This window comes from Peromyscus eremicus, chromosome 10 (genome assembly GCF_949786415.1).
Source record: "Peromyscus eremicus chromosome 10, PerEre_H2_v1, whole genome shotgun sequence".
Lineage (NCBI taxonomy): Eukaryota > Metazoa > Chordata > Mammalia > Rodentia > Cricetidae > Peromyscus > Peromyscus eremicus.
Genome location: NC_081426.1, coordinates 43,693,577 through 43,719,506, shown reverse-complemented (window position 1 = coordinate 43,719,506; position 25,930 = coordinate 43,693,577). Strand labels below are relative to the sequence as shown.

Genomic DNA, 25,930 nt, shown 5'->3' with positions numbered 1-25,930 from the left:
GTGTGTGTGTGTGTGTGTAGGGTTGAGGATGGGTGTCCTCCTTGTTCAGCAGTCATGGTGGTGAGACTTCGTGGATGTAGCTTCTGACCTACCTAAGGGACACACTCTCACAGCCAACTCCAACTCCCTGTTCCTTTGTCTCTTCAAAGTGTTCTGCTTCCTCTTCCTCAGTGATCCCAGAGGCCTAGTAGCAAGAGTCATGTGGTAGGTGTGTCAGTTGAGACTTTCTTTCACAGTTCTACATTTTGATTGGTTTTGGCTTTAAAATGTTTTTTTTTTCTCTCACATTTTGAGGATAAAATAATCTGAAACTCTGTAGCGTTTGAAGGGGAAACAATAGGAATTACAAGCTTGTCTGAAATGTATATAATACTAATCAGAAGTTGAGCAAAATAAATGAAACACAAAAATACTGCATTTTAAGGCTTCACTGTGATACTGCACTATATGAAACTTTTGTTTTTGTTTAATCTAATACTAGTTGAAAGCTTCTATTTTTGAACTTCCTAACTGTTCTTCTAAACTATTTAAATTAGTATAATCCTTTTCTAGAAGGAATAAGCTATTCTTTTATCTTTCAGACTTTTAATCTTTTAAAAAATGTAAAACACAGTTTTTCAAAGCTGAAAGACTGCTAAGATCTTTCCCCTCGTTTTCAGAGTATCTTGTTTTATGAGACGTAACTGCCACCTAGAGGCAGAAACTGGAAACACATCTTGGATTGCTGACAAAGTTGAAAAGTTACAGTAGAGAGTGGAAAATTCAGAGTTGCTCCTTCATCATACAGGCATGTAATGGAATTAAACCCACTTAAGTCTGTAGGCGTATCTCTGAGCACTTATTTAGGATGTATGAAGCCTCCAGACTCCAGCAAAAAATTAGACCTATCCTACAGTAATTAACATCAGTTAAGATAGAGGCAGCATCTTTTTAAAACTGAGAACTGTTGTCTTTGTTTTCTTCTAAACTTCCATTGAGTCATAAATGTAATATAATAACATTCTCCTGCCTTTCTCCTTACGACTTTATGTGAAGTCTAAATACCCTTCTCTCTTGGGAGATAAGCCCATGTGCTTCCTTTTTATGATCCAGTGTGAGAACTGTGCTTTAAAAAGTGAGATACAAATACTAATTTTGCTGCTATGTCTCGAGTAGATGATATCCTGGTTGGTTCTGATCATCCTGCTACACTCAGTTACAGAAGCTGTCCAGAGGCTGAGGAGGTGTGCAATCAGCAGACGTTGGGATTGCTGGATTGGTATCAGAAATAGCCAGTGGGAGTAGGAAGAATCTAAAGGAGCTCTGGGCAGTCGGAGCAAATAGGAGTAGACACTGTGTAGGACCTTAGTAGTCCATTCAGCACTAGTTGTGAGGATACAGTGCTCACTGTGCCATCTATACTTTTGTTACTAGCATCATCTAGATCATTGGTTCTCAACCTGTGGGCCATGACCCCTTTGGGGGTCAAACAGGGGTCACATATCAGATACCCTGCATATTTACATTATGATCCATAACAGTAGCAAAGTGACAGTTATGAAGTAGCAACGAAAGTAATTGTAAGGTAGGGAGGTCACCACCCCATGAGGAACTGTGCTAAAGGGTTGCAGCATTAGAAAGGTTGAGAACCAGTCTTCTGGTTGTAAAGACCAGTGCCACTTCCTAGTTCCTCTAATAATGCTTGCAATTTTGTTTCTATAAAGCGTGCTAGTGAAAGCAAACCGGTTCCAGTTAGCCCGTAGTTGACCCAGAATGCCAACAAGGTTTCTGCTTAAACAGACTTTATACAGCACACTCATCTGCATCAAATGTTTTAATTACTTCTATATGTGAGTATAGAGTGGGAACTCTTCAGCTATCAGTTTTAAGTAACCACAGTTAATAGCTTCTTGCATATTGAAGAGATTGGTGTGTTCAGACAAGATGAATATGTAGTCTTGTTTTCGCCCATTTCCCCACATTCTTGCTGTGAAAGAGTGAGGACCTGTAGGAAAAGGCCAGATGTAATTGTGGGTGCCCTTAAGGACAGCACTGAGGAGGCAGAGACAGAGGACCCGTGGTGTTCGCTGGGCAGCATTCAGTCTACTCGAATTGGCAAGCTCCCAGTTCACGGAGGAACCCGTCTCAAGATGCAGGAAGGAAAGTGATCTAGGAAGACTCCAGGTACCGACCTCTGGACACATTGTGGTGCTGATGCTTGTAAGGAAGAGGAGATGGAGTGCTGGCGGCTGACCTTTGCTTGTAGGCATGCTTGAATCAGGCACCTCCTGGTGTCTTTGTGGTTTCTGGCCGTTGTCATAGCCGCCTGTCCACAGGTCTGGAGCTAAGGTAGGTCAGCTTTGGAACAGTGGTTAGAATCCAGGCAGTGTGTTCCAGAAGCTCTGTTCTTACCACATGGCAGCACCTCGTCTCTCGAATCTCACATCTCACAGGGAGAATTTTTTTTTTCAAGTCTCTGAGGAACATCTCTGTCCTAATTGCCTTAGATTTTTCTCTGTTGGGTCTATTTCCAGCAGTTTGCTTACATAGTGTCACTTTACACATTTCATGACATCTCTGCAGGATAAATTTCTCGAAAATGAAAGTAATAATCCTAAGGACTAGCTCTTTTCACTTTTTCATTAACATTTAGTGCTTGGCAGAGTACATAAACCCTTGAACTTGAATTAATACTATGTGTGATATGCCCACCACTAACAACTGTCATGGTTACCACTCCAGCACGTAGAAGCCCCGTGGTTTTTTTTCTCCTGCCTTTCTGACATGGTGTACCCAAGGTAAGAAGTGATTGGGCTCACATTCCACACTTGGCCAGCATGGTGTTGCTTTGTGTGTCCGCTCTCTTCTCCATCACGACATCAGAGAGATTTCTCTTTGTGTACAGCAGTAGTTTGCATAGTTTAAAAGCTGTGTATCAGTCCATGCAGAGAAAATACTGAAAACTGTCCCTTGTATTGATGGAGGCATTTGGTGACTGAGTGGAAGCTGATCTTGATGAATCACACACTTGCTTTTGATTGGCTGTACATCCTCAGGCGTGGAGGCCGGGATTATAACCCATTCACGTGCTCAGCTTCAGTATTAACGCCCCACAGTTGACCAGGTCAGGGGTACCAGATTAGTCTCGGTGTTAGGATGTTTCTCGGTTGCTCCTCGTCCTCACTAATCCCTGGCATCATCAGTCTTTGGTATGAGTGGTTTCACTCTCTCTGGGCTTTGTCTAACTGGGCTGTCGTTCTCATTTATACTCTGGTGACTGAGATGTTGAGCCTGTGTGTGGATTCTTAACAGACAGTTGGTGAAGGCAAAGCCCAGCCTGAGTGTGCCTGGGCTTGTTTCCCGGGGATTCCTGGGCACGTAGGTTTCGCAGAGACCTTTTCAGGCTTCGCTGTTCTCCTCTTGCTTCTTGTATAAACAGAACTCATTGATGGCTTTGTGCCTGACTTCTTAGGGTTTTTATTTTGTTTTGTCTTTTTGTAATCAGTGAGGTTTTTTTTTTTTTTTTTTTACATCCTGTTTAAGAGATCGTAGCTTATGGCAAGTTCATGAGGATCTTCATACTTGCACTTTTCTCCCTTTTAAATTTTTTCCTTTCTTTAAATTTTTTTTCGTCTTTGGTTTCTTCAAGACATTCCAGTATGATTTTACTAACACATTTAGTTTCACTATTCAGCCAACACTAATTTTGAGTGTTGTGTGAAGTAAAGGACCACAATCTTTAAATGATCCTTTGATCCTTAATGGGATTTTTAGACATTAGTTCTTAAAATGTTAAATGCTTTTTATTTTTCAGCCGTGTATTTAAATATCATGACTTTTTTCTTGAAAGCTTCATAGAAATCAGAAGTCATTGTCTGTTTTCCTTTTTCCTCTTTTTTTTTTTCCATTTCTGGTTTCAGATCTGTTTTTAATTTCTTGTATTGGTAAGAGTATATCTATATTGTGACACACGGAGGTGCCCTGAGATAACCTTTTTTTGAGAGCAGTTCCTGGAACACTTGGGAAGTTGCTAGTTCCATTGTTCTTGTTCATGGCATGATGATCATGAACAAATTAAAACTCATACCCATTTCATACTTAGCCTTCTTGGCCTTGAAGTGCCTCTGGTGCTCTGCCAGGTGACTGCACATCAGAACCTGAGTGGGATTGTTTCTCTGATGTTCTGTGGTCTCTGTCTCTGTGGCGTACCCTGCTTGGGTTCTGTTCCCCTCTGCTGGAAGAATCCTGACTGAGGTTACCATTAGTCTCAGGCTGTATGTAGTGTTGAGAGTGTCCCGGGTCAGGGCTTCTCCTGTGTCTGTCACAGTATTACTAACAGGAATGATAGTTTTGCTTTTTTTCTTCTTAATGCTGGTTTTATACAATATATTCAGTGCTGTGGGATGTTCTGTATGGCAAATGTGTTGCTGATTAGTCAATAAATAAAACACTGATTGGCCATTGGCTAGGCAGGAAGTATAGGCGGGACAAGGAGGAGAATAAAGCTGGGAAGTGGAAGGCTGAGTCAGAGACACTGCCAGCCACCATGATGAGAAACAGCATGTGAAGATGCCTGTAAGCCACAAGCCACGTGGCAAGGTATGGATTAATTTAAGCTGTAAGAAAAGTTAGCAAGAAGCCTGCCACGGCCATACAGTTTGTAACCAATATAAGTCTCTGTGTTTACTTGGTCGGGTCTGAGTGGCTGTGGGACTGGCAGGTGAGAGAGATTTGTCCTGACTGTGGGACAGGCAGGAAAACTCGTTACAATTTAGCATATTTTTTATTTCACAGTCTGTATTACTTTAATTAAATGTGATTCATAGTAACCTCACCCATATTTCTCTTTGATGTGTTGATCTTTAGCTTTTGTACTGTCCTACTATCCTAATCTTTTCAGTGGCCTCTGGTTCTTATATTGACTTCTAGTACTCAATCTGGCAAGCTGCTCCCTCCACCTTCCCCCTACATGCTGAAAATCTAAGGGTGATTTTTACAGTTTGGATGGTTCTGTGTCGATTTGTTAGTAAGTACCTACAGGACACCCTGCAGATCCTGAGGTGTTTACTGTCTGCCCTCGGCACATTCTTTAGTTCTCCTGTCAACTAGATTTTCTTTGCGTCTGGGCAGGTCACTGTGCCTGTGGACTCTGAAGCAAGCGGTGCCTGAACAGAGTGTGGTGGTTCCGCCAAGATACTGAAAGTTTATCCCCAGCTCTTAACTTCCGTCCTAGTACGGCTGCTTCTCATAGAAACGGAGTGCTGTTAGATCTCTTCTTCAGGGCATCTAACTGATGTTCATTACTCCAACATTGTAGAGTCTCCCTCTCACGAGACGTGTTTCTTGAGGCCATGCTGCATAGATCCATACTGTGGACCCCTTAGGAGGGCATTCAGCAGGGTCATCGGTGGAGCCTCTGTCTGTTTCCCTCTGTGTACCAAGTTCACCCTGTGTCCTCTGAGGCCAGTGACTGCTCTTCCTATGGCTGCGTGTCTGCTGCTCAGCACTGAGCCTGTCTGTGATGGGCCCCCAGTTCATGGCTGTTAGGAAATGGAGGAGTTGCAGGCTGGAGCTTGTCAGGGTGCAGTGAAACACCAAGGCTGGAATTCAGGGTTTGTTTCCCCTCTGGCTTCCCGTAGCTGGGTTTTGGGTTTTGTCACTTGTCATTAACTGTTCTTTTTTTGTTGCTAAGGTGTTGGTTTTAAGATGGTCTGATACCATCTTTTTAAAGCTGTGGCTTTATATTCTTAGCTTCCACTTCATCCCTAGAGAATTTGCTTGCTTTCTCACTGCCCTGTTCAGGGTGTCCCCTCTTTGCTCCCTGCTCTGTTGAAGATGTCCACTCCTTCCTTCCTGCTCTGTTGAGGATGTCCTCTACTTCTCTTCTTGCTCTGTTAAGGATGAATTCCTTTTCCTTGTATATTTGTCCACCGTCCCATCCTTTTCCATCTAGCTTTTCTTCCTTTAGACATTGTCAAGAGCTTTCTGGTTATAGATACATCGCTGTGAAGTCCTTTCTACATCTAGCCATCCTTTTGTGCCCCCAGGACTCATTGTGGGAAGAGAATTTAGTAGGGCGACCTGGTGGGCCTACAGATTGACCCCTGCCACATACTGCCAAGGGTGCAGATGACCTTGTGATCCTGGTCCTGTCTGAGGAAGGCAGGGTTAAGATGTTTGCTCTTTATGAGCAAGAATATCCGTATTATGCTTGGGTGTGCGCACTTGGCAGCTAAACTTCTCTGGATCTAATCCTCACAGTCCTTAATTTCTACATGCCTCAGTTTTGTGAGCTATACAATGGAGCTAGTCATCTACCAACCTCATAGGATTGCTCTGGTTAAAGTGCTGAATGGTTCGTGTCTGGGTTGTGGTGTTAAGTGCCTTGCTGCCATTGATGGCTGAGCTTTGCCTCGTACGGGCCTTTTTGTAGTTTGAGCTCCAGCAAGTGCAGTTGGGCTCTGTTTCTCTCCCCCTGTGGCTGTAAACTGCAAGGGCAGGAAACACAGCTTGCATCATTTGGGGTCTGTTTATGTTTTTGGATCTTGAACGTAATGGCTGATGGTTTTGTAACCTTGGAGACACAGTCGTCCACCCCATTGTCTCAGCTGGTGACTAGGAAAGTGGTGAAAGGCATTGGGGAGGGTGGAATCTGTACTTTCCTGCAGTCACCTCCTGTGGGTGCTGCTTCACAGTGGAACAGTAGTAAGAACATGGTCTAGAGTTGAACGTGACTGTTGGACTCAGTGGGTTATTCTTTTAAAAGGATATAAACTTGGGAAGGAGCTGTGTTACTGGAGTTGGCAGAAGGGAGTAGGGTGTGGATATGATCGAGATACATTGTATATGTGTATGAACTTTTCAAAGAATACATTTAAAAAGTCCAGTGTAGGTAAGTGTCCTCCAAATATCTGCCTTCTAGAGGTTGGGTTAACAGCTTGAACCACTCTGGATGGAACCACTGTGAAGGGTGGGTTGTAGTGGGGAGGCTATTAGGTGACTGAAGGGCCTCTGTAAAGGGTATTAGAATCCTCATCTCCTCTTGATATCTAGCCCACATTAGGTAAGCACCTTTATCTATTGAGTACATGATATACATGATGAGTACAGGCTACATGATGTGCTCCCTTGCCACAGGCCCAACAGAGAACCAAGTGATTATGGGCTGAAATCATTAGTCAAAGTGAACTTTTTTTTCTTTGTAGGTGGATTTATCTTAGGTGTTTTGGTCACTGTTTCAGAAACCTGGCTAATGTGTTACTTAATAGACGCATCATTAACATCTTGTGGGATACCACTGTGTATTCATTCTGTTAGTTACTAGTGATTCCTTAGTGTATGCAGTATATGTTCTGTTATTTAAACACAGAGATGAGGCTTAGGTTGCAGTGACTGGTTGATCATCATGTCCATATGATACAAAGTGATGTAGACAGTGTGGTGGTTTGAATGAGAAGTCGCTTCCTTAGGCTTATGAATTTGAACATTGGGTTCCTTGTTGATGGTGTTGTTTGGAGATTCTGTAACTGTTAGGAGGTAGAGCTTTGGTGGAGGAAGTACATCACTTGGGTAGGCATTGAGCATTTATATGCTGGCCTCACTTCCTGTTCCTGTTGTTTTTCTCTGCTTCCTGTGTGTAAAGGAAATGTGATCTGCCAGATTCCTGCTCCTATGGCCATGGCATGCTTTCCTGGCCATGATGAACTCTAATTCTCTGAAACTGTGAGGCCAAATGAACTCTTCCTTTCTTTAAAAAAAAAAAGTATAGTAAGAGACATTAGTCACAGAACCAGAGATGTCAAGGCCAGAGGTTTTGGTCAACAGCATGTTTCAGGCTTTCAAGAAACTTCCAGTAGCTAAATGTCAATAACAGTCCATGAACTTTTTTGTCCCCTCAGGATCTGACAGGGTCAGAGCTGTACACTCCAGCAGCCAGTCTCCTGCATCCTGTAATTTACACTACTGCCATCATTCTCCTCTTATGTCTCTTGGCCGTTATCATCAGTTACATGTACCACCACAGGTAAGAGAGTGCGCCTGACCGTTACAGATCTGTGCGCTTGGATGGGGACTTCATTCCAGATTTCTTTGTGGCACCAGTGGTTCCCTTACAAACTAAGGATGCTTCATTCCATGTCCATCCGGGATGTGACGAGTCATTACCTGAGACTCCAGAGCTGATTTCAGCCCTGAGGAATGTTCTCATACCTTCTGTACTCTGGTGAGGACATCTTCCCCTTTCCCGTTTGTTGGGGTGCCTGGAAGAGAATATCGAGTGTGTTCTGCAGGCTGGGGTGGCGGACACCGGAGCAAGGGGGCCTGAAGGAGAATGGTTCTGTCATCTGTAGGGGTCCCTGCAGAGGTAGCTCTAGGTACTATCTGTAATTGTATTTTATAGCTTTTTCGATGTTATGATGTCTTTAAAGATGGCACTTTTAAGAAAATTGGTGACATTTTAGAGGAATTTGGTTTCTGTTAATTGGAGACACACCTAAGGAAACTTACTTTCTGATTGGAGGTAATGAACTAAAAGCATTTGCAATGCAGGAATGCTCACTTTACAAAAGATTCTGCTAGAACGTATTTTCCTATTTAAGTTGGACATGTGTGGCATTTCTTGACATTTGCTTTGGAAACAAAAGGTGATTTTGATATATTAGAAGAAAAAGAAAGACTTCAACATTTCATTACAGAAGGCCAGGAGGAAAAGCATGTGTGCTCTCCTCCCTTGTCAGGACCAAAACCCAACGGCACCACTGCAAACATCTCCACATAGCCAAGCACATAATGATGTCTTCTTAGACATCATGAGTGACACTTACCCAGGTTCTTCTGATGATGGAGAATTTGTATAGCTTTTCGGGGTGCTGTGATTCCATAAATGTCTTTTTTACACATAAAGCTAAATTTTAAGACATAATGTTAGGTTAAATGGTTCCTCAAATTGTTTGTGTGTATGTGTATTTGTAGTATATGTTCGGTTAGTAATATTTTAAAATGTAAGGCATTTAAATGGCCCCTTTTGTGCGGCTGGACTTAACCTGTAGGTGCTTGTCAAAGCCCTGCTGCCAGTGTTCCAAACCGAATGTTCACGCTCCTCTTTTTCCCAACAGCTTGATTCGGATCAGTCTCAAGAGCTGGCACATGCTCGTGAACTTATGCTTTCATATTTTCCTGACCTGCGTGGTCTTCGTGGGAGGAGTAACCCAGACCAGAAATGCCAGCGTCTGTCAAGCAGTAAGTCAAACTTGAAAGGTTTTAGGATGGAAAAGTATTACGATTCTAGAAAATAACTGTGTTTCGTTAGCTGTAAAACAAAAAACTTGTTTCTTTGGAGTCTTCCCTTTACCTGCAGCCCAGCCTAATGCCTGCCCACTAAGCAATCTAGCAATGTTCTTGAAGTTTTGATTACCTATTCCCAGCTTAATGACCAGCTCTAAAAGCTTGTTTCGGTCCTTGGCAATTGCCTGTTATCTGTCAAGTCCATTACAATGCTTAACAGTTTATTTAAATGTTTAGAAAGTCCTAACTTTGAATAAAAGAGAAATGGCATTTTTTTCTGACAGTAGATTTTAAATAACTTAATCCACTGATGAAAACAAGAGGAACTGGGCAATACAAAGAAACCCATTAGGTTTGGTAGATGTAAAGAATTAAATGTTTAACTCCTGTTTTTAAATTATCACCTCTGCCCTTCGGGTATGACATTGTTAACCTTATTCTCTTCCCCTTAAGAATAGGAGATAACGTAGCTTTACTTCCTTATTTGTACATTGCTTGCCTAAGAATAAGAAGCATACTACGACAGTGAAGAGTCGGACTGTGTGGATTGGCATCTCAGTTCTATCACTTGTTGGCTGTGTTGGTGGGGGCAGGTTGTTGACTTGTTTTGAAGTTGTGACCTAAACCATAGCATGGGAGAGCTACTGTGTACAGGTGTGCCGTGTTGCAGTGCTGTGTGTGTGTCTGATCTCGGGAACTTCCTGCTTCATGTCACTCTGTGAACGTCCCCTCTGCGCCCACCAAACAGCTGCTCCCACGCTCTTGTTCCTCCACCAGCTAGTGGTTTCTCTCCTTCTGCTTCACTGTCCTTGACTGCTGGGGTTATCTAACAGTTTATAATTGTTTATATTGTATAATGTCCTTGCAGTTTATGGTGTGGAATATGACATAATGTCCTTCTTTATTATGATCGAATAGTATTCCATGTTAGAGCCTTTGCATATTCATTATAAACAGGAATCGTTTCTACCCCTTGGCTGTTTTAAAGCTACAGTGAACATAGACTATAAATATCAATTTGAAATCCTGATTCTCATAGTCAGTATGTCTGTCTCGTTTCTGACCTGCAAATTGAGGTATTAATTGAATTGTTGGGTGATGTGATTATATATGTTAAAAAACAAAAACACATGTATTACTAGAAATGACATGAAAGTTTAGAAAAGACTAAATATGACTTTAATGTGCAACAATCTCCTGTCTGATATTTGGTTACTTTCTTATCACTGCCATAAGACACCGTGACCAGCTGGGCATGACAGCTCACACCTTTAATGCTAGCACTTGGGAGGCAGAGACAGGCAGGTCTCTGTTAGTTCAAAGCCACCAGCCAAAAAAAAAGACACCGTGACCAAGACACAATTTTACAAGAGACAGCATTTAATATGGCTATGTAGGTAAGGCATGGCACTGGAGATGAGTGGGATGTCCAGAATAATCAGCTCAAGTTGGACTAGAAGGATTTCTGGTGGTTAGATAAAAGGCAGCATTCCCCAGGAACTTAGGAAACAAGTTCCTGGCTGCCAAAAGGAATCATTTCCCTTGTCTCTGGCAGAAGGGACACATGAGCCTCCAATGACATATACCTATGGTGGTATATCCAAGTGCACGGTACATCCAAGTTCAGACCCCCTCAGTCCTTATTCACAAGTACCTGTTAGACACTTCGAAGCCCCCATGCTGACCTCCTGGCCCTGCTCACCTCCCCCAGGCTCTTTCAATCCCTCCCCCGCCATTTATGATGGCAAGGGTTTTTTCCCCCTGCTATCTTTGCTGTTCTCCCTTCTCACACAGATATCCCTGGCCAGTCCAGTCTGTGTCTTCTTCTCTCTGCTCTCATACAGAGTGCTTACATCTAATCCACAAGTATGACTGACGAACATGTGGCTCTCAGGATCCTGTGTGCGCTGTTGGTTTGAGTGTGTTGTAGACATATCCTGTGAGGCTTCGCCTTGTGAAGTGAAAGGTTGGCAAACCGTGGGGCCTGCAGTTTCACTCCTAGGTTTAATGACCTTGCTCATGTGGGTATGAGTATGCACATGGGTATGAATATTCATGAAGTGTTACATGCAGTAGCAGAAACCTGGGAGCAGCTGAATCAGTGCCTGTCACAGATAGTGAGAAACTTCGGCGTATAGTGAATAGTGAAGAACACGACCAGTGAGGCTTAGGGAAAAAAGGCTGAGACATCATATTCACACTGATAGCTCTTTTTATTAAGGTAAAAATGACTAACGTAACCTATTTTCAACCAAGATAGGTAGTTGCAAGAAAATGGAAGCGTAGGATAGAGGGTGATAGTTACCTTGAATTGGGGGCTAAGTGGTTAGATGAGGTTGTTGTCAGAGTCTGGACTTTATCTTTGCTTTTGGATTTTCAGATGATTATTATATGATGAGCAAATTTATTAACACAGACGGAGGCCATCCATGCTTGGCCCAGTCATGTTGTATTATGGCCTGTTGGTGATAAGTCCATCATTGCATTCTTGAGAACTAATTGAAAATATTCGTGTGTGTGTGTGTGTGTGTGTGTGTGTGTGTATGAGTTGCCGAGAGGATTCAGTGACTGAGTTTCAATGGTAGCCGGCTTGTGCTAACTTCTCAGTAAGTGTTATCTGGTACTCCTGCTTGTGTTATTGACACAGTCACATCCTGGCTCTGTGATCTGTTTGTGTCAGCCATTCCTCTGCCCTTGAAAGCATACTTTCGGCTAAGAAGTCTCAGGTCAGCATAATATGCAGACAGAAGACAGCTTCTTTGTTCTTGCTCCTTTCCATTCACGTCACTGCTCTGGCTTAATGGGGAAGGTGCTATCAGTAACAGTTTTAGAGATACTGTCCCTGTCTCCCACTATCAGGGCTTGCTATAATCCCATAGTGCCTAATTACTCTTCCTTTTCTCAGGACTCCTAAGCTGCCGCTGGATTCTTAACTTCTCTCTAGGTGAGAACTGTATCAGCTTAGTTGGTCTGCATTTATCTAGGAACCAACACAGGATCTGACCCATAGTAGGTACTCTACAGTCAATTAGGAGGAGGAGGAGGAGGAGGAGGAGGGGGAGGGGGAGAAGGAGGAGGAGGAGGAGGAGGAGGAGGAGGAGGAGGAGAAAAAGAAGAAAAAGAAGCAGCAGCCGCCGCCTGTGTTTTCGGTTAGAAATCAGGCCCCAGGTGCATAGTTCCTCTTAGGAGAACCTGCAGCACAGATTGGTTCAACTGTCCTCAATTTCATCCCCAAAGTGCTCCTTGGTTTCCCGAAGCAGACACATTAATTTATTCATCAAGGAAATGAATAGGAGGAGACCATTGTAAAGATGACCAAATGGTGTTTTGTAGCCTCTTTGCAATGAAAAGGAGTGAGATTGCATGACTTCCCAGGACCTCGGAACAAATGCTCCAGTTAAAGGTTTATAAAGGAGCTCTTAGTGTGTCGCAGACGTAGCAGCACTGTTCTGGTATTTATGGCTCAAGGCTCCTTGCTTTGCTCTTACATTGTCACAGGATTCGGTTGCTTGGTCTGGGAGGAGTGTGTGGAGTGCAGAAACCTGGCGGAGAATTCCAGGTCCTGGTGGGTAGATAGTCGTTCCGTGTCTGCCTCATCCACTTGTTATACTAGTCTCTCGACCTATGGGTCAGGCTGGCTAAATTAGCATGATCCTTATGTTCTTCCAACTCTAAAACTGAGCCCTGCTAGGCATACCTTTCATCTAAGCACTTGGGAGACAGAGGTGGGTGGTTCTCCAGTTCAAGGCCAGGCTGGTCTACATAGTTAGTTCCAGGCCAGCACAGTGAGACCCTGTCTCTACATAAACAAGAATTTCAGCACCAGATATATAAACTGAGAACATGACTGCTCCAAGCTGTGGTTGAAGAGAAGGATTTTATTGTAGATAAGAAAGAAAAGTCCAGAGGTGAGGGAGAAAGTACACTGAACACGGCCAGCAGACTGGACTTGGCCATGGAGGAGAGAGAGAAGGGGAGGTCGAGATAGGAAGAGAAAGAGGGTGCCAGCAAAGGCAACCAAGAGAGGGACCAAGAGAGGAAGATTAAAGAGAGCATCAGGAGAGCACATGGCTGACATGGCAGGCCTATATAGGAATGAGAAGCTGGGGGGAGGGAGGCCCACCAGCTGGAGAAGTTTAGGTCCAGTGAGGAGAGAGCCACAGGCAGTTGTGACACTGAGGAAGCCCTCAGGCCAGCATGTGCATTAAGGCATCACAGTTAGCCGTTTTCTGTTGGACCTCACAGTCTCAAAGCAGACCAACCACCGACTCACTGAGCCCTAATGTGTTCTTTTTTAGGTGCCATTTTGCATATGCATGTAATTTACACTGCGATCTCTTTCTCCCCTCTTTCAGGAGTCATATACATTACCCACAGGGTGGTGGTATTCAAACATTCTGTCCCATGGTGATTGGTAGAGAGAGTGTTAGAGGTGTCAGCTGCCGCCTTCCTAAATCACTTCCTGTTTTCTGCCGCCTTTTACTGTTTTTCCGAAGGAGTCGGAGGAAGCAAACAGGCAGAGTTGGGAGGTAGAAAAGGCCCGGCCCAGGGTTGGCGGGAATCTGTGTTCCAGTTCACCATGTACCACTGAGTAATTGCTCGATTGTTCATTTTCTGCCTTTGATTTTCTTAGCCATGTATTAAGGGATTTGGCTGGACCTTGTTTTGTTGTTCTACTGTTCCATGATTAAATCTACAAATAGAGTGCCAGCTGCCCTTCTCCAGTGTCCTTTTATATCTGTAATCTGGGGAATTGCTGTGCTGGCATGGGAGAACCAGAAGCGAAAATCTAATCAGGCAACAGGAAGAGCTATCTACTTGCAACTGTGTTTTTAACTTTTATATTAACCCTAGGAGGTAGTTTTTGCCCATTTTCTAAGTATGTAAACTGAATTGTGTAGAGTTAAAGTGCCCCAAATCACTAGTGGTGTTTCATAGCAGAGACATAATTAAACTGCTGAACTGTTGATCTGATATCTCCCCCCCCCCACACACACTCCTCCATTTCTGTGCTCTGCTAAGGCCTAGGGCCTTGTAGACTGTCACACTTGAGTGTGAGGAACCTGTTGGCTTGCCAGGAGACCTTTGTCTTGCTGCTCCCAGTTAGTAGTGCTGACTTCATGGTGATGCCAGGAGCATTAAAGCAGATAACTTACAGAAGTATTTTTGTGGGCATGTGATTATCACTTACTACTGGAAGCTGTTTCATTCATGCGTTCGTTCATTCATATATTCATTCATTTATTTATTGGTTCTTCAAGATGGGGTTTCTCTGTAGCATTTGGAGCATGTTCTGTAGACCAGGCTGACCTCAAACTCACAAGATCCACCTCCCTCTGTCTCCTGAGTGCTTGGGTTAAAGGTGTCCGCCGCCACCACCCAGCCTGGAAGCTGTTTCTTGTCATTTTTGCCTGTTCACGTATGATTCTATTCATCATACAGGGTAATTTTTTTTTTTTGGCATAGTTGTGTCTACTGCAGTGTATACTACAGTGACTTAGTTTAAAAAAACAAGTATTTCAGAGTTTATGTTACTATATAAGAGGGGCTTACTCCTTATGTAAGATTTAGTTATATTTTAAATTATGTGTAGGCATGTGTATCTGTGTAGGCATAGGTGCTTGTGAGTACTGATGTCCACAGAGGCTGGAGTCGTTGGATCCTCTGGAACTGGAGTTGTAGGTAGTTGTGAACCACCCAACATGGGTGCTGCTTCCTCTGCAAGAGCAGTATACCCTTTTAACCTGTGCTCCATCTTCCAGCCCTGGGGCTCATACTTTCGTACCTATATGTAGTGTGGAAATAATTGTCCTTTCTTCCCTCCATTGCTTGTGTGTGTGTGTGTGTGTGTGTGTGTGTGTGTGTGTGTGTGTGTGTATACATGTGTCTCCCTGTTTATAGAGGCCCAAAGTTGACATTGAGTTTCATTTTCTACTTTATTTATTGAGGCAGGGTCTCTCTCAGAGCCTGAAGCTCGCTGACATGGCTACATGGTCTCATTAGCCCACTTGCTGTAAGGATCCCCTCTCTCCTGAGTGCTGGGATTGTAGGTGGCTGCCATGCCTACCCAGCTTTCCTGTGGGTTCTGGAAATCTGAACTCTGGTCCTCAAACTTACAGGGTGCTTCTCTCTGGTCCAAGGTACCTTTCTTCAGGAATGATATATTACATTTAATAAGTCCTTTACATGCCTCATGGATTACTTCTTTCTAAACTGTTCAGAAAATTTCCAGGCTCTGACTTATTTGGAAGTGTGACCACCAGATTGTATTTTATGCACTGCCCGAGTGTTGGGTAGAAAGTACCACACAACAAGGGAGCCTCTCTCCTGGATCTCAGTTCTGTTTTCCTGGTTCCTGTGGATTGATGATTTGTTATATGACTCTCTGAACATCTCTATTTTCATAATCATTTTAGTGGAAGGTATTTTGAAGAACAAACACTTTTTTTGAAATTTAGAAATGCCATGGAAAACACAAAGGCTAACTTTAGGAGTTTTTCTCCTTAGGAAAAGTATCTGCCTTGCCCCTGTTTTGAAATATTTATAACTTACTGTGTTTGACAGTTCTACTTCTCCAGAGATAGGACCTATCAGTTTGCACACAGACTCAGTGATTCCTCTTGAATTCACTGGTTTCTGTGGAACAACAAGTTTACTTACGCCGTTTTTACTTAAGGTGCTTAGTATGGCTTCAGATGGCACAAAGGGGTGTGTCATCTTTATCTGTGAACTTTTCTTTCCTAGCAAGTCAGCAAAACTGATGAGAACCAAGGAGCTCTTTCTGTCTGTGGGACTTCTGACTTTCCTAGTTGAGCTAAGCAGGCTGCACTGTCCTGGCACTTCCAGTCTGCAGGCTGTATTCCGGGCAGGGACTGTCCTGGTTGCGAGCCGTTTGGGCTTTTGTGCCACCTGGACATTAGCTGCAGATTGGCTCTTGTTCTTCTGTTGCCGACCTGGATTTGGCAGTGTCAACTGGAGTTTTCTGAGGGTTGGAGAGCTACCCTTTAATGAGATTTTTCTTGATGCTTTTCACTTCTAGAACTTTATTTATAATAATTGTGTGAGGGAAAAGTACTGATCCAGGATTCGATCCTTAGCACTGCGTAAAACCATGTGCAGTGAAATAATCTGTACTTTGGAACCCAGGAGGTCGAGGGGGTAGTAGGAGTTTGGAGTCATCCTCTACACAGTGACATTGAAGTTAGCCTGGGGGACTTGACATCCTGTCTCCAAAATAAGCAAAGAAACAAGAAGAATGACCATTGAAAAAGATAACAAGTCATTAGTTAAGAAAGCTGGCCATGATAAATCTTATCTTATAAATCCAGCACTTTGGAAGCTGAGGCAGGAAGATTTCTACAAGTCCAAGGTCACCCTGGGTTACATAGTGAGTTACAGGCCACCCTGAGTTATAGACTGAGTCTGAGTCTGACATGCTACCCCCACACCATAAAAGAAAACAAGATTATTCTAGATTGTTAGGTTGTGTCCTTGCTCTGGTGATATAGAGTGCTTATTTTCTTTTTCTTTTTTGAAAAAAAAAAAGTTCCAAGCCTCTTGTGTTCCCTTTCATCATCAGCTAGGTTTTCATCCTCACCAGTGGCAATGTGACAGGTCATATGATCAGCATGCGTCCTGTCATTACTAGCAAATGAATTTGTCTGTGTCATGGACTGCCATGCAGTTATACCATCAGGTGCCTAGTGTGCCCGTGGTTTGTGCCCATTCGGTCTCCAGTGCTGTCTGTTGGTGAAGTCCTGGCTCTCAGTCAGAGCCCAGGGGGCTTTCTCAAGAACGCCATGTTATGTGCTGTTGAGTTCCAGTTACCTTGTCTTCTCTGTTCCTTCTTTCAAAGACAGTTAGAAGACGAACTAACTGATAAATTGCATGTTCCGTTAACAAGCTCGATTTCTTCATGAGCATGTAAAGGAGTCGATTACAATACACCTTTGTATGCTTTTTAATCAGACTCGAGGAAAACGTTTCTTCTTTCAATTTTCATATGTTGTCCGATCTGCCTTGTAGGTTGGGATCATTCTTCATTATTCTACCCTTGCTACGGTATTATGGGTCGGAGTCACTGCTAGAAACATCTATAAACAAATCACTAAGAAAGCTAAGAGATGCCAGGATCCTGATGAGCCACCTGCTCCACCACGGCCGATGCTAAGGTATCCCGAACCTTTGTTGTATATGAAAGTGTTCATTAAGTATTGTGTTTGCTTTAGTTGAAGCACAATCATAAGTTATTACAACAAGAAACATTGGTCTGGATTTTGAGAGGTAAAAGGAAGGACTTGTAAGCCGGACTGATTGGCTCTGAGTGTTATCAACATCTACATCTCCACTGTGTGCCTCCAGCTCAGGAGGAATGAGTCAGTTACAGGGCACGGAGAGGGCATTAGCTCTGTTGTCAGTGTTACGAAATGTTAGCTTTTTGAATTTTTTTTGAGGTCACGTGTCATTGACCTTAATCTCAAGAATTAATTTATTCTCTCTACAAAAGACAAAGTGAGCTTGGAGTTATATATCCTGCCTGCCCATTATAATAAAAAGAATTGTGAATGGGTTGATTGTGTTGGATGAGCAAAATGATCAGTGGTGAGTGGGTTCACAGAAGGCCTCATGTGCACTTGGCTGGCGGCACCCCCTGCCCTTGAGTTGGCAGAATGGGCCGTGGAATACCTGTTCAGGCCTCTTGAAAGTGGAGAGTTGCACATGCAAAGGAGAGCCACTCATTCGGGAGGAGGGCATATGCTGAGCCGCTGGCCTGAGCCTGGCTTTGGGGTTAAGGTCGTGGTAGAAGTGCACTGTAAGAGAGTGGACAGAGGAAACCGAGGAGTGTAGATTGCTGAGCCTCGGGTCTGTGGCCTGGAGGAGCGGGAATTCAGGGCGTAGTGTCTGGGGGGATTTTTGAAGTTAATTTTCCCGGGGAGTCTACTTTTATTCACATTAGAGAGAAGTCAGTGGGAGACCAAGTAAATGATTTAAGTCCATCGTGGGGTGCTAGTGCATTTGTTAGACTTACCTACAAGAGCATGGGTGAATGGGATCACAGTGTCAAACTAGCCCCCACTGCAGCAGAGGAAAGCTGCATGACTGTAGTTTCTGTGGAACTGGCAGGTGATGGCTTACTGGAGAGTCGGCTCTGCTTTAGGGATTCCTCACCGCCTCTTGTCCCTCAAGGAAGGGCCCCCTAAGTCGTGATAAGTTGTGTAAACTTCATGAGTTTTGTAATTTCTCGAGTTTCATGCATCTGACGCCTGCCTCATCCAGGATGGAGTGTTGCCGTCTGGAGCACAGAGCTGCGCAACAGATAGTCTTACTAAAATATGGATAGCTGCGGGAGATCTTTAACTCAGGAGGTGGCCTCACAGGGTCATTTTACGACAATGTGGCATTAGTATTGATTATACATTGGGATGCCTGAAAATAAGAAGTGTCAATGAGTCACTGGGGTTGTCCCTAAGAGGACGGAAGCCACAGAGTGTATGCTAGATGTGTGAGGCTGGTTCTGTGGGAACAGCGACTGGTTGGCTTGAAGAGTATGAGGATCAGAAAGCTAAAAGGAGTCTGGATGGTTCCAGTGAGCTGGCCACCTCCGCAGGTGGTGTTTTCATCCGCTGCAAACGCTACAGGAAAAGTAGCTATGGTGGAAGGGTGCGGGGGGTGAGCACCAGGGAGGTTTACCAGTGCTCAGCCCAGTTCATTTCCACACGCTGCTGTCACTGAAGCCCCGATAACGAACAAGGTCTAGGGAGAAGTTAGAAGTGTAGCGATGCTGGGTCACGTCTATGAGGAAGAAATGAAAGCAAACACCGGCTTTCTATCTCCCAGATAGAGCAGGTAACTCCAGAGCTCGTCAGGTTTGCTCACGCAGCCTGGAGAAGTCACATTATAGGATGAGGACAGGTACCTGTGACACTGTGTGAAAGAACTGAAGAATGTTGACTTTGCTGGGAGTCTGGCAAATCCCATCCTCCACAGTTCTTCCTGCTGGGTTCTACGAAAAGCACCAAGCATTAAGGAAAAGCATCATGAGATCCAAACCCTAGCACACCCTGCCCCCTAAGATGGCCAACAAGTATTCCCTCTGCTTCCGACATGTAAGGCTGGTGCTTGCTCCCCTTGCTCTGAGTCTTGGACTTAGTTAAGGCACCTAGCAGTGCTGCCACATGCAGGGGCAGCTGGTGCATCACAGGGCTGCCGCATGCAGGGGCAGCTGGTGCATCACAGGGCTGCCACGTGCAGGGGCAGCTGGTGCATCACAGGGCTGCCGCATGCAGGGGCAGCTGGTGCATCACAGGGCTGCCACATGCAGGGGCAGCTGGTGCATCACAGGGCCGCTGCAAGCAGGGGCAGCTGGTGCATCACAGGGCTGCTGCATGCAGGGGCAGCTGGTGCATCACAGGGCTGCTGCATGCAGGGGCAGCTGGTGCATCACCGTAATTGGGAAATGGGGCAGGTGATGGTAGGTGCTTCTGTGGGTGTGTCAGAGAAAGATGGTAGCAAGTCCTTCAGGGAAAGAGGATGGAGAAACTGAAGGTGTGTATAAACAGAGCATGAGAGACGGTGAAGAAGATCCAGAGCGACGACCGAGGGACTGGTAACAGGACACTGAGAGGTAGTGAGGCAAAGCAGATGTAGGAGGAAGCCTGTTTTCAAGGAAAGCCGATGGGAATTAGTGTGGCGGGAAGAGGAGGACCACAACCCCTGCTGTTCATTCTATGTGAGAAGCGGAAGGCGTAGTGCTAGACATCCAGGGCAGCTCATGACGTCAGCAAAACGGACATCATGTTTAAGATGTCTGTAGCTGAGTATGATGAGGAAACATAGTCTGTAAAAACGTTTCAGACATGGTTTTTACGTGGTCCATTCACGTTTGGAGCTGCTTTTCAGGAAAGGGTAAGTACAGGCTTCTCGCTGTCCTGGGTGCCGACTGGGACAGAAAAGCCTTTTTAGGGAGTTGGAGAATTCAGAGTTGTCCTAGCTACAAGCAGAGCTTTTCTTGGCAGGATTATCAATGCCTTGTTTACCACAGTTTATTTAACAAAATTTATTTATGATTGTGTTTATACGTTTGAGTGTGCATGTTAGTGTGTGTAAAGGCCAGAGGACATCCTCAAGAATAAGGCTGGACTAACTGGCCAGCATACCCAGGGATCTCTGCTTCCATCTCAACAGCATGGGAATTAGAAGTGTGTGCCACCATGCCCAGCTTTTCACATGGGTGCCAGGGACCAAACTTAGGCTCCCGTACTTGGAAGACAGACTCTTTACCAACTGAACTATCTCTCCACCTTCCCTCAGTTCTTATTTTCCACTGTATCTGCTCCGAGGAGAAAGAGACAGGTTTTTGTACTGTGGAAGCTGCTGGGGTCCCGACCCCCTCCCTACTCTCAGTTTGTGGTAGAGGTCGTAGTTGGACATGAGCCAGGCTCTAATACATAACCATATTTTATGTGTGTGAATCTTAAAAGTTGCTGTGGAATTGACAGTTTTGGTTCACCAGCTGAATTTAATGGAAGCCACTTTTCTGAAAACACTCCTTTTACCTAGACCCAAGTGTTCTTCGGCCTGGCCACAAGGTGGCAGCAGCTGACCAGCTTTTCCTCAGCTCGGAGCCTTTTTGAAAAAGAAACAAGCAAACAAAAAAGCATGGCACAACGAAAACATCACCAAAACAATAAAAGTAAAAAAATGGGGGTCATTTAAAAAAGCAATTACTGAAAGTTGTCTCGGTGTGTTACTGGAATGAGAGTAGTTAATCTTCGCAGAATGACCTGTGAAGTGTTCAGATGCTGGAGTAAGTCTATCTGCCGTATAGACGGGTGATGAGCCCCTGTCCCTCCTAGGTTCTACCTGATTGGTGGCGGGATCCCCATCATCGTGTGTGGTATCACTGCGGCAGCGAACATCAAGAACTACGGCAGCCGGCCGGGTGCACCCTAGTGAGTACCGTGTGTCCTCTGTACGTCTGACCCTCTGCTTCTCAAGCGCTCTGTAGGCACCACAGTCGGTGGCAAGCTCCTAAGCTCTGTTGAAACGCAATGTCTAAGCTGCTTCCTTCCCCATGTTCTCTCCTAGTTGCTGGATGGCCTGGGAACCGTCCTTGGGAGCCTTCTATGGACCTGCCAGCTTCATCACTTTCGTGAACTGTATGTACTTTCTAAGCATATTTATTCAGTTGAAAAGACACCCCGAGCGCAAATATGAGCTCAAGGAGCCCACAGAAGAGCAACAGAGACTGGCAGCCAACGAAAACGGGGAAATCAACCATCAGGACTCCATGTCTTTGTCTCTCATCTCTACGTCCACGTTGGAAAACGAGCACAGTTTTCAGTCTCAGCTTTTGGGAGCCAGCCTCACTTTGCTCTTATATGTCGCCTTGTGGCTGTTTGGGGCCATGGCCGTTTCTTTGTATTACCCTTTGGACTTGGTGTTTAGCTTCTTTTTCGGCGCCGCTTGTTTAAGTTTCAGTGCCTTCATCGTGGTGCACCATTGCGTGAACAGGGAGGACGTGAGACTCGCGTGGATCATGATGTGCTGCCCAGGGCGGAGCTCCTACTCCGTGCAAGTCAACGTCCCGCCCCCCAACTCGAGTGGGACTAACGGGGAGGCACCAAAGTGCACCAATAGCAGCGCGGAGTCTTCATGCACAAACAAAAGTGCATCCAGCTTCAAAAACTCTTCCCAGGGCTGCAAGCTCACGAACTTGCAGGCTGCTGCAGCACAGTACCACAGCAATGCCTTACCGGTGAACGCCACGCCCCAGCTTGATAACAGTCTCACAGAACACTCGATGGACAACGATATTAAAATGCACGTGGCTCCTTTAGACGTGCAGTTTCGAACAAACGTGCACCCAAACCGCCATCATAAAAACCGAAGTAAAGGGCACCGGGCCAGCAGACTCACAGTCCTGCGAGAGTATGCCTACGATGTCCCAACAAGCGTGGAAGGAAGCATGCAGAATGGCTTACCTAAAAGCCGGCCAGGAAACAATGAAGGACATTCGAGGAGTCGGAGAGCGTATTTAGCCTATAGAGAGAGACAGTACAACCCACCCCAACAAGATAGCAGTGATGCTTGTAGCACACTTCCCAAAAGTAGCCGGAATGTGGAAAAGCCCGTTTCCACAAGTAGTAAGAAAGACGCACCAAGGAAGCCGCCTGCAGCGGACCTGGAAAGTCAGCAGAAATCTTACGGGCTGAACTTAGCCGTTCAGAATGGACCAGTTAAAAGCAATGGGCAGGAAGGACCCTTGCTAGCTACTGACAGTACGGGTAATGTTAGGACTGGCTTATGGAAACATGAGACAACTGTGTAACATTACAGGGCTTCCGAGACAGAAGTTGATACAAACTGTGATACTCGCATTCCTTTAAGCTATGAACTCTTAGAAACAAACTGTTTACAGCCACCTTAGGGATTTAAAACAGTTCCAAATATGCTTGTGAGTCTTGGTATTTTCTTATTTTATATTCCTAAATTGTCACCCCCTCCACCCCTAAGAATTTAAAAATCCTTTAAAACATTGTTTTATTTGTCAAAGCACCAATAAGATATTTTGGAAGTTGAAAAATATAATTTCTTAGAATCTGTTGTATCTACTTAACATTTCAGGCTTGTATTTAATGAAATAAATAGGAGTTTGTTTTTGCGCTGGTGGTTTACTTTTATATTGTAAAAAGCATTTTAGGAGCTGGTAAGATGGCTCCATGGGTTAAAGGTGCTTGCCAGTTTTGTGAGTTGTAAACTTAGCACCCATAGGGTGGAAGAAGAAAACTCTCATAAGTGGTCCCTTGGCCTCCATAGGTGCCTCCACGCTCACATATACATACACATAAATAAACAAACAAACAAATAAAGGCATTTTAAGAGCATTTTTAGCTCATTTTAATAAAGTTTGTGTAGTGGTATCTTTTCAAGGTGAATCAGGCATAAATAATCAGTCGAACTGTTGGCTTAACTATACTGATTATCACATTCATGTCTAAGGGATTTCTGAGTTGATGTTTCAAAAATTCAGTTTTAAATGTTACTAGGGTTTAAAAGATCTCACAGAATGGTTTTTAAGAATGGGAATACTATAGAAACCTGTGTGTAAATCACATAATTTTGCCATATCACTTTTATCCTATTGATGCTTCCTATTTTCCATAGCTTCTCAATGATTTATATTTGAGTTCAACTTTTTTATCTTCCCTTCCTTTACTTCCTTTCTTCTCATGTAAAGGTCTCATGTATCTCAGGCTGACTTCTGAAGTGCTATATAACTGAGGATAAACTTGAACTCCTATTCTTTCCCCACCTCCCAATTGCTGACATGGCGGATGTTTACCGCCAGGCCCAGTTTATATGGTGCTGATAATCAAACTCGGGGCTTTGTGCATGCTGGGCAAGAATTCTACCAACTGAGTCACACCCATGGCCTTGAGTTTCACTTTCTTAGCGGTTGTTTCGGTGTGCCTGATGGTCCTACACTTGTGAGGTTTCTTGAATACACAGGAAGCTCACATAGGTTCACATTCACTCTGGAGTCTTGGAGATTGGCTCTATATTGACTTATGCTTTGTGCTTAAGGAAACTGTTCTTTGCTACATGCTAAAGTACTGGCCTTTATAGTCCATCCCAATGGGAAACAATTCTGTTACAGAAAAATCATTAGTTGTCAGAGCTCTGTGGGCCTTAACCATTCAGGTGCCCAGTCTTACCAGGTCCCTTTCATGTGAAATACAGTGCTGGGGAAAAAAAATATCACACAGCTTAGCCATACAAGTCTCAAGGTTTGAATCCCATCAGACTCAGTAGCACATGTTCAAGAGGTACTAAAAGAGGCAAGTAGCTTACCTTTAAATGTCAGGCTCAGAGACAGGGTCGTGCTCACTGTGGACATCCTCAGCTGCGTTCCAGACCAACCACTCAGTGCCATGATGTTCTGTATATTCACGGTGTGCTGCCGGGGAAACAGCTGATTTGCTTTGCAATAATAAAACTGACAGCTCTGTTTAAACCTTTATTTCGTGTGATGTGAGCTTTTGAGACAGCCTTTCTGGCGGGGAAGCAAGGCAGGCAGCCAGTAGATTGCTGATGGTACACTCTGTCTACTTTTCAGCCAAGTGTTGGAAAACTGAAGTCGCCAAAGAGCAAAGTGAATGGTTCTTACTCCACGTCTTGTTTTTCCGCTATCCCTCAGTGCGTGAGTTTAGTACTCAGCCCGTTTGTGCTGCTGCTCAGCTCTGCTCATGGCAAGAACGTCACCATCGTTTCTTCTCTCCCTCTCCATAAAAAACAAGAGGGAATTCACTTGCTGAAAGTGCTCTGTTCGGCGGGTGTTACTAATGTAAACAACTTTCTCAGGAGGGATTATAAAAGAAGTTACACAATTGGAGAAAATGAAGCCTCTACTTTCTAAATTTGGTTTTATTTTTTTCTTGAGCCAGGCTGCTGTGTAGTCCAGGTTCACCTTGAGTTCTGCATGTAGCTAAGGATGACCTTGGGTGCCTGCTCCTCCTGCCTCCATCTTCCAAATACTGGGAAGATTTCACTATGGAGTGACAGTCTGGTCCCTGTACTCAGTGCTCAAATACACAGGCCTTAGTGGGGAGGGTTGTTACCACATGGAAAGCAGTGAGTGATGACTTTCTGCATCCTTTGTATTTGATGGAATTAAAATTTGATGTTAGTGTATAGGGTATGAATAATGCATTTCATTTACCCCAACCTTTCTCCTTCATGATTTATGGTTTGTTGCTGGCAGAAGTTACTGTACTTTTCATAGACTTGAAACCTGTTAACAGGTATTTCAGTCCTAGAGGTCAGCACTTCATTAAAAGAATTTGACAACTGAGATTCACAAATTTCTGAGTTTTTGCATTTCCGCTGAGTTCTGCTGTCTCCGGGATGAGGGGTAAAGATCTTTGCTGATGGTGAAGCTGTTGTACGTGGTGCCACCTTTGGTGCTGTCGCTCCTGGGAGGTGGCTGTGTGTCATTTTCTCAAACTAGACGCACGTCTTAGTCGCTCTGAGTTTTACAGTGAAGCATAGTTGGTCATATTTAGGGGGATGCAAATGTTTATTATGTGAAAGTAACTTTTAAACCATGCCATATAACAAGAGTTATACATGCTCTATATACTTTATTACATTTGTATTTAGTATTTCGTGATGAGATGGCATGGGCGGAAGTCAGAGGACAACTTCAGGAGTTGCTTCTTTCCTTCCACCCTGTAAGTCCAGGGTGTCAAACACAGGTTGTTTGATTTGGCGACAAGTTCTTTACAAGCTTAGGCCATTGTACCAATCCCATATTACATTACTATTTACATGTATTTACATAACTCAGTGTTATAGTGACCTACTTCTTAAGAATTAGAAACATAGTCTGTGTATGAGTATTTTGTGTATGAGTACTAGAATCAAACGCTAAAGCAAATGTGTTTATTATTTTAGATGATTAATTGGTAATTAGCTGATCTCCAGATTTATGCTATTTTGCATATACATTACAGCACAATCATGTTCAGTTTATTTATATAAATGTTGGATGTAAGCGGAAAGATGTATCTAGATGCTGATTGGGTTCATTCAGGAGGAATAATGCAAAGTTTGACTTGTGTGTTTCATGAATTGATTTCACAATGCCCCAGCTGAAGTTGGTTGAGAA

General features: G+C 44.1%; 1 protein-coding gene across 1 annotated transcript in view; it reads left to right on the top strand.

The window, feature by feature from the left end:
- Adgra3 (adhesion G protein-coupled receptor A3) overlaps window positions 1–22,766 on the top strand; it is a 105,201-nt gene extending 82,435 nt beyond the window's left edge. The window contains exons 15-19 of the mRNA XM_059275865.1: window positions 7,878–8,002; window positions 9,093–9,216; window positions 17,287–17,432; window positions 21,117–21,212; window positions 21,349–22,766. Of these exons, the coding sequence (XP_059131848.1) occupies window positions 7,878–8,002; window positions 9,093–9,216; window positions 17,287–17,432; window positions 21,117–21,212; window positions 21,349–22,591 (1,734 nt within the window). The 3' untranslated portion in view covers window positions 22,592–22,766. The remainder of the gene's footprint in view (window positions 1–7,877; window positions 8,003–9,092; window positions 9,217–17,286; window positions 17,433–21,116; window positions 21,213–21,348) is intronic.
- Window positions 22,767–25,930: the final 3,164 nt, after the last annotated feature.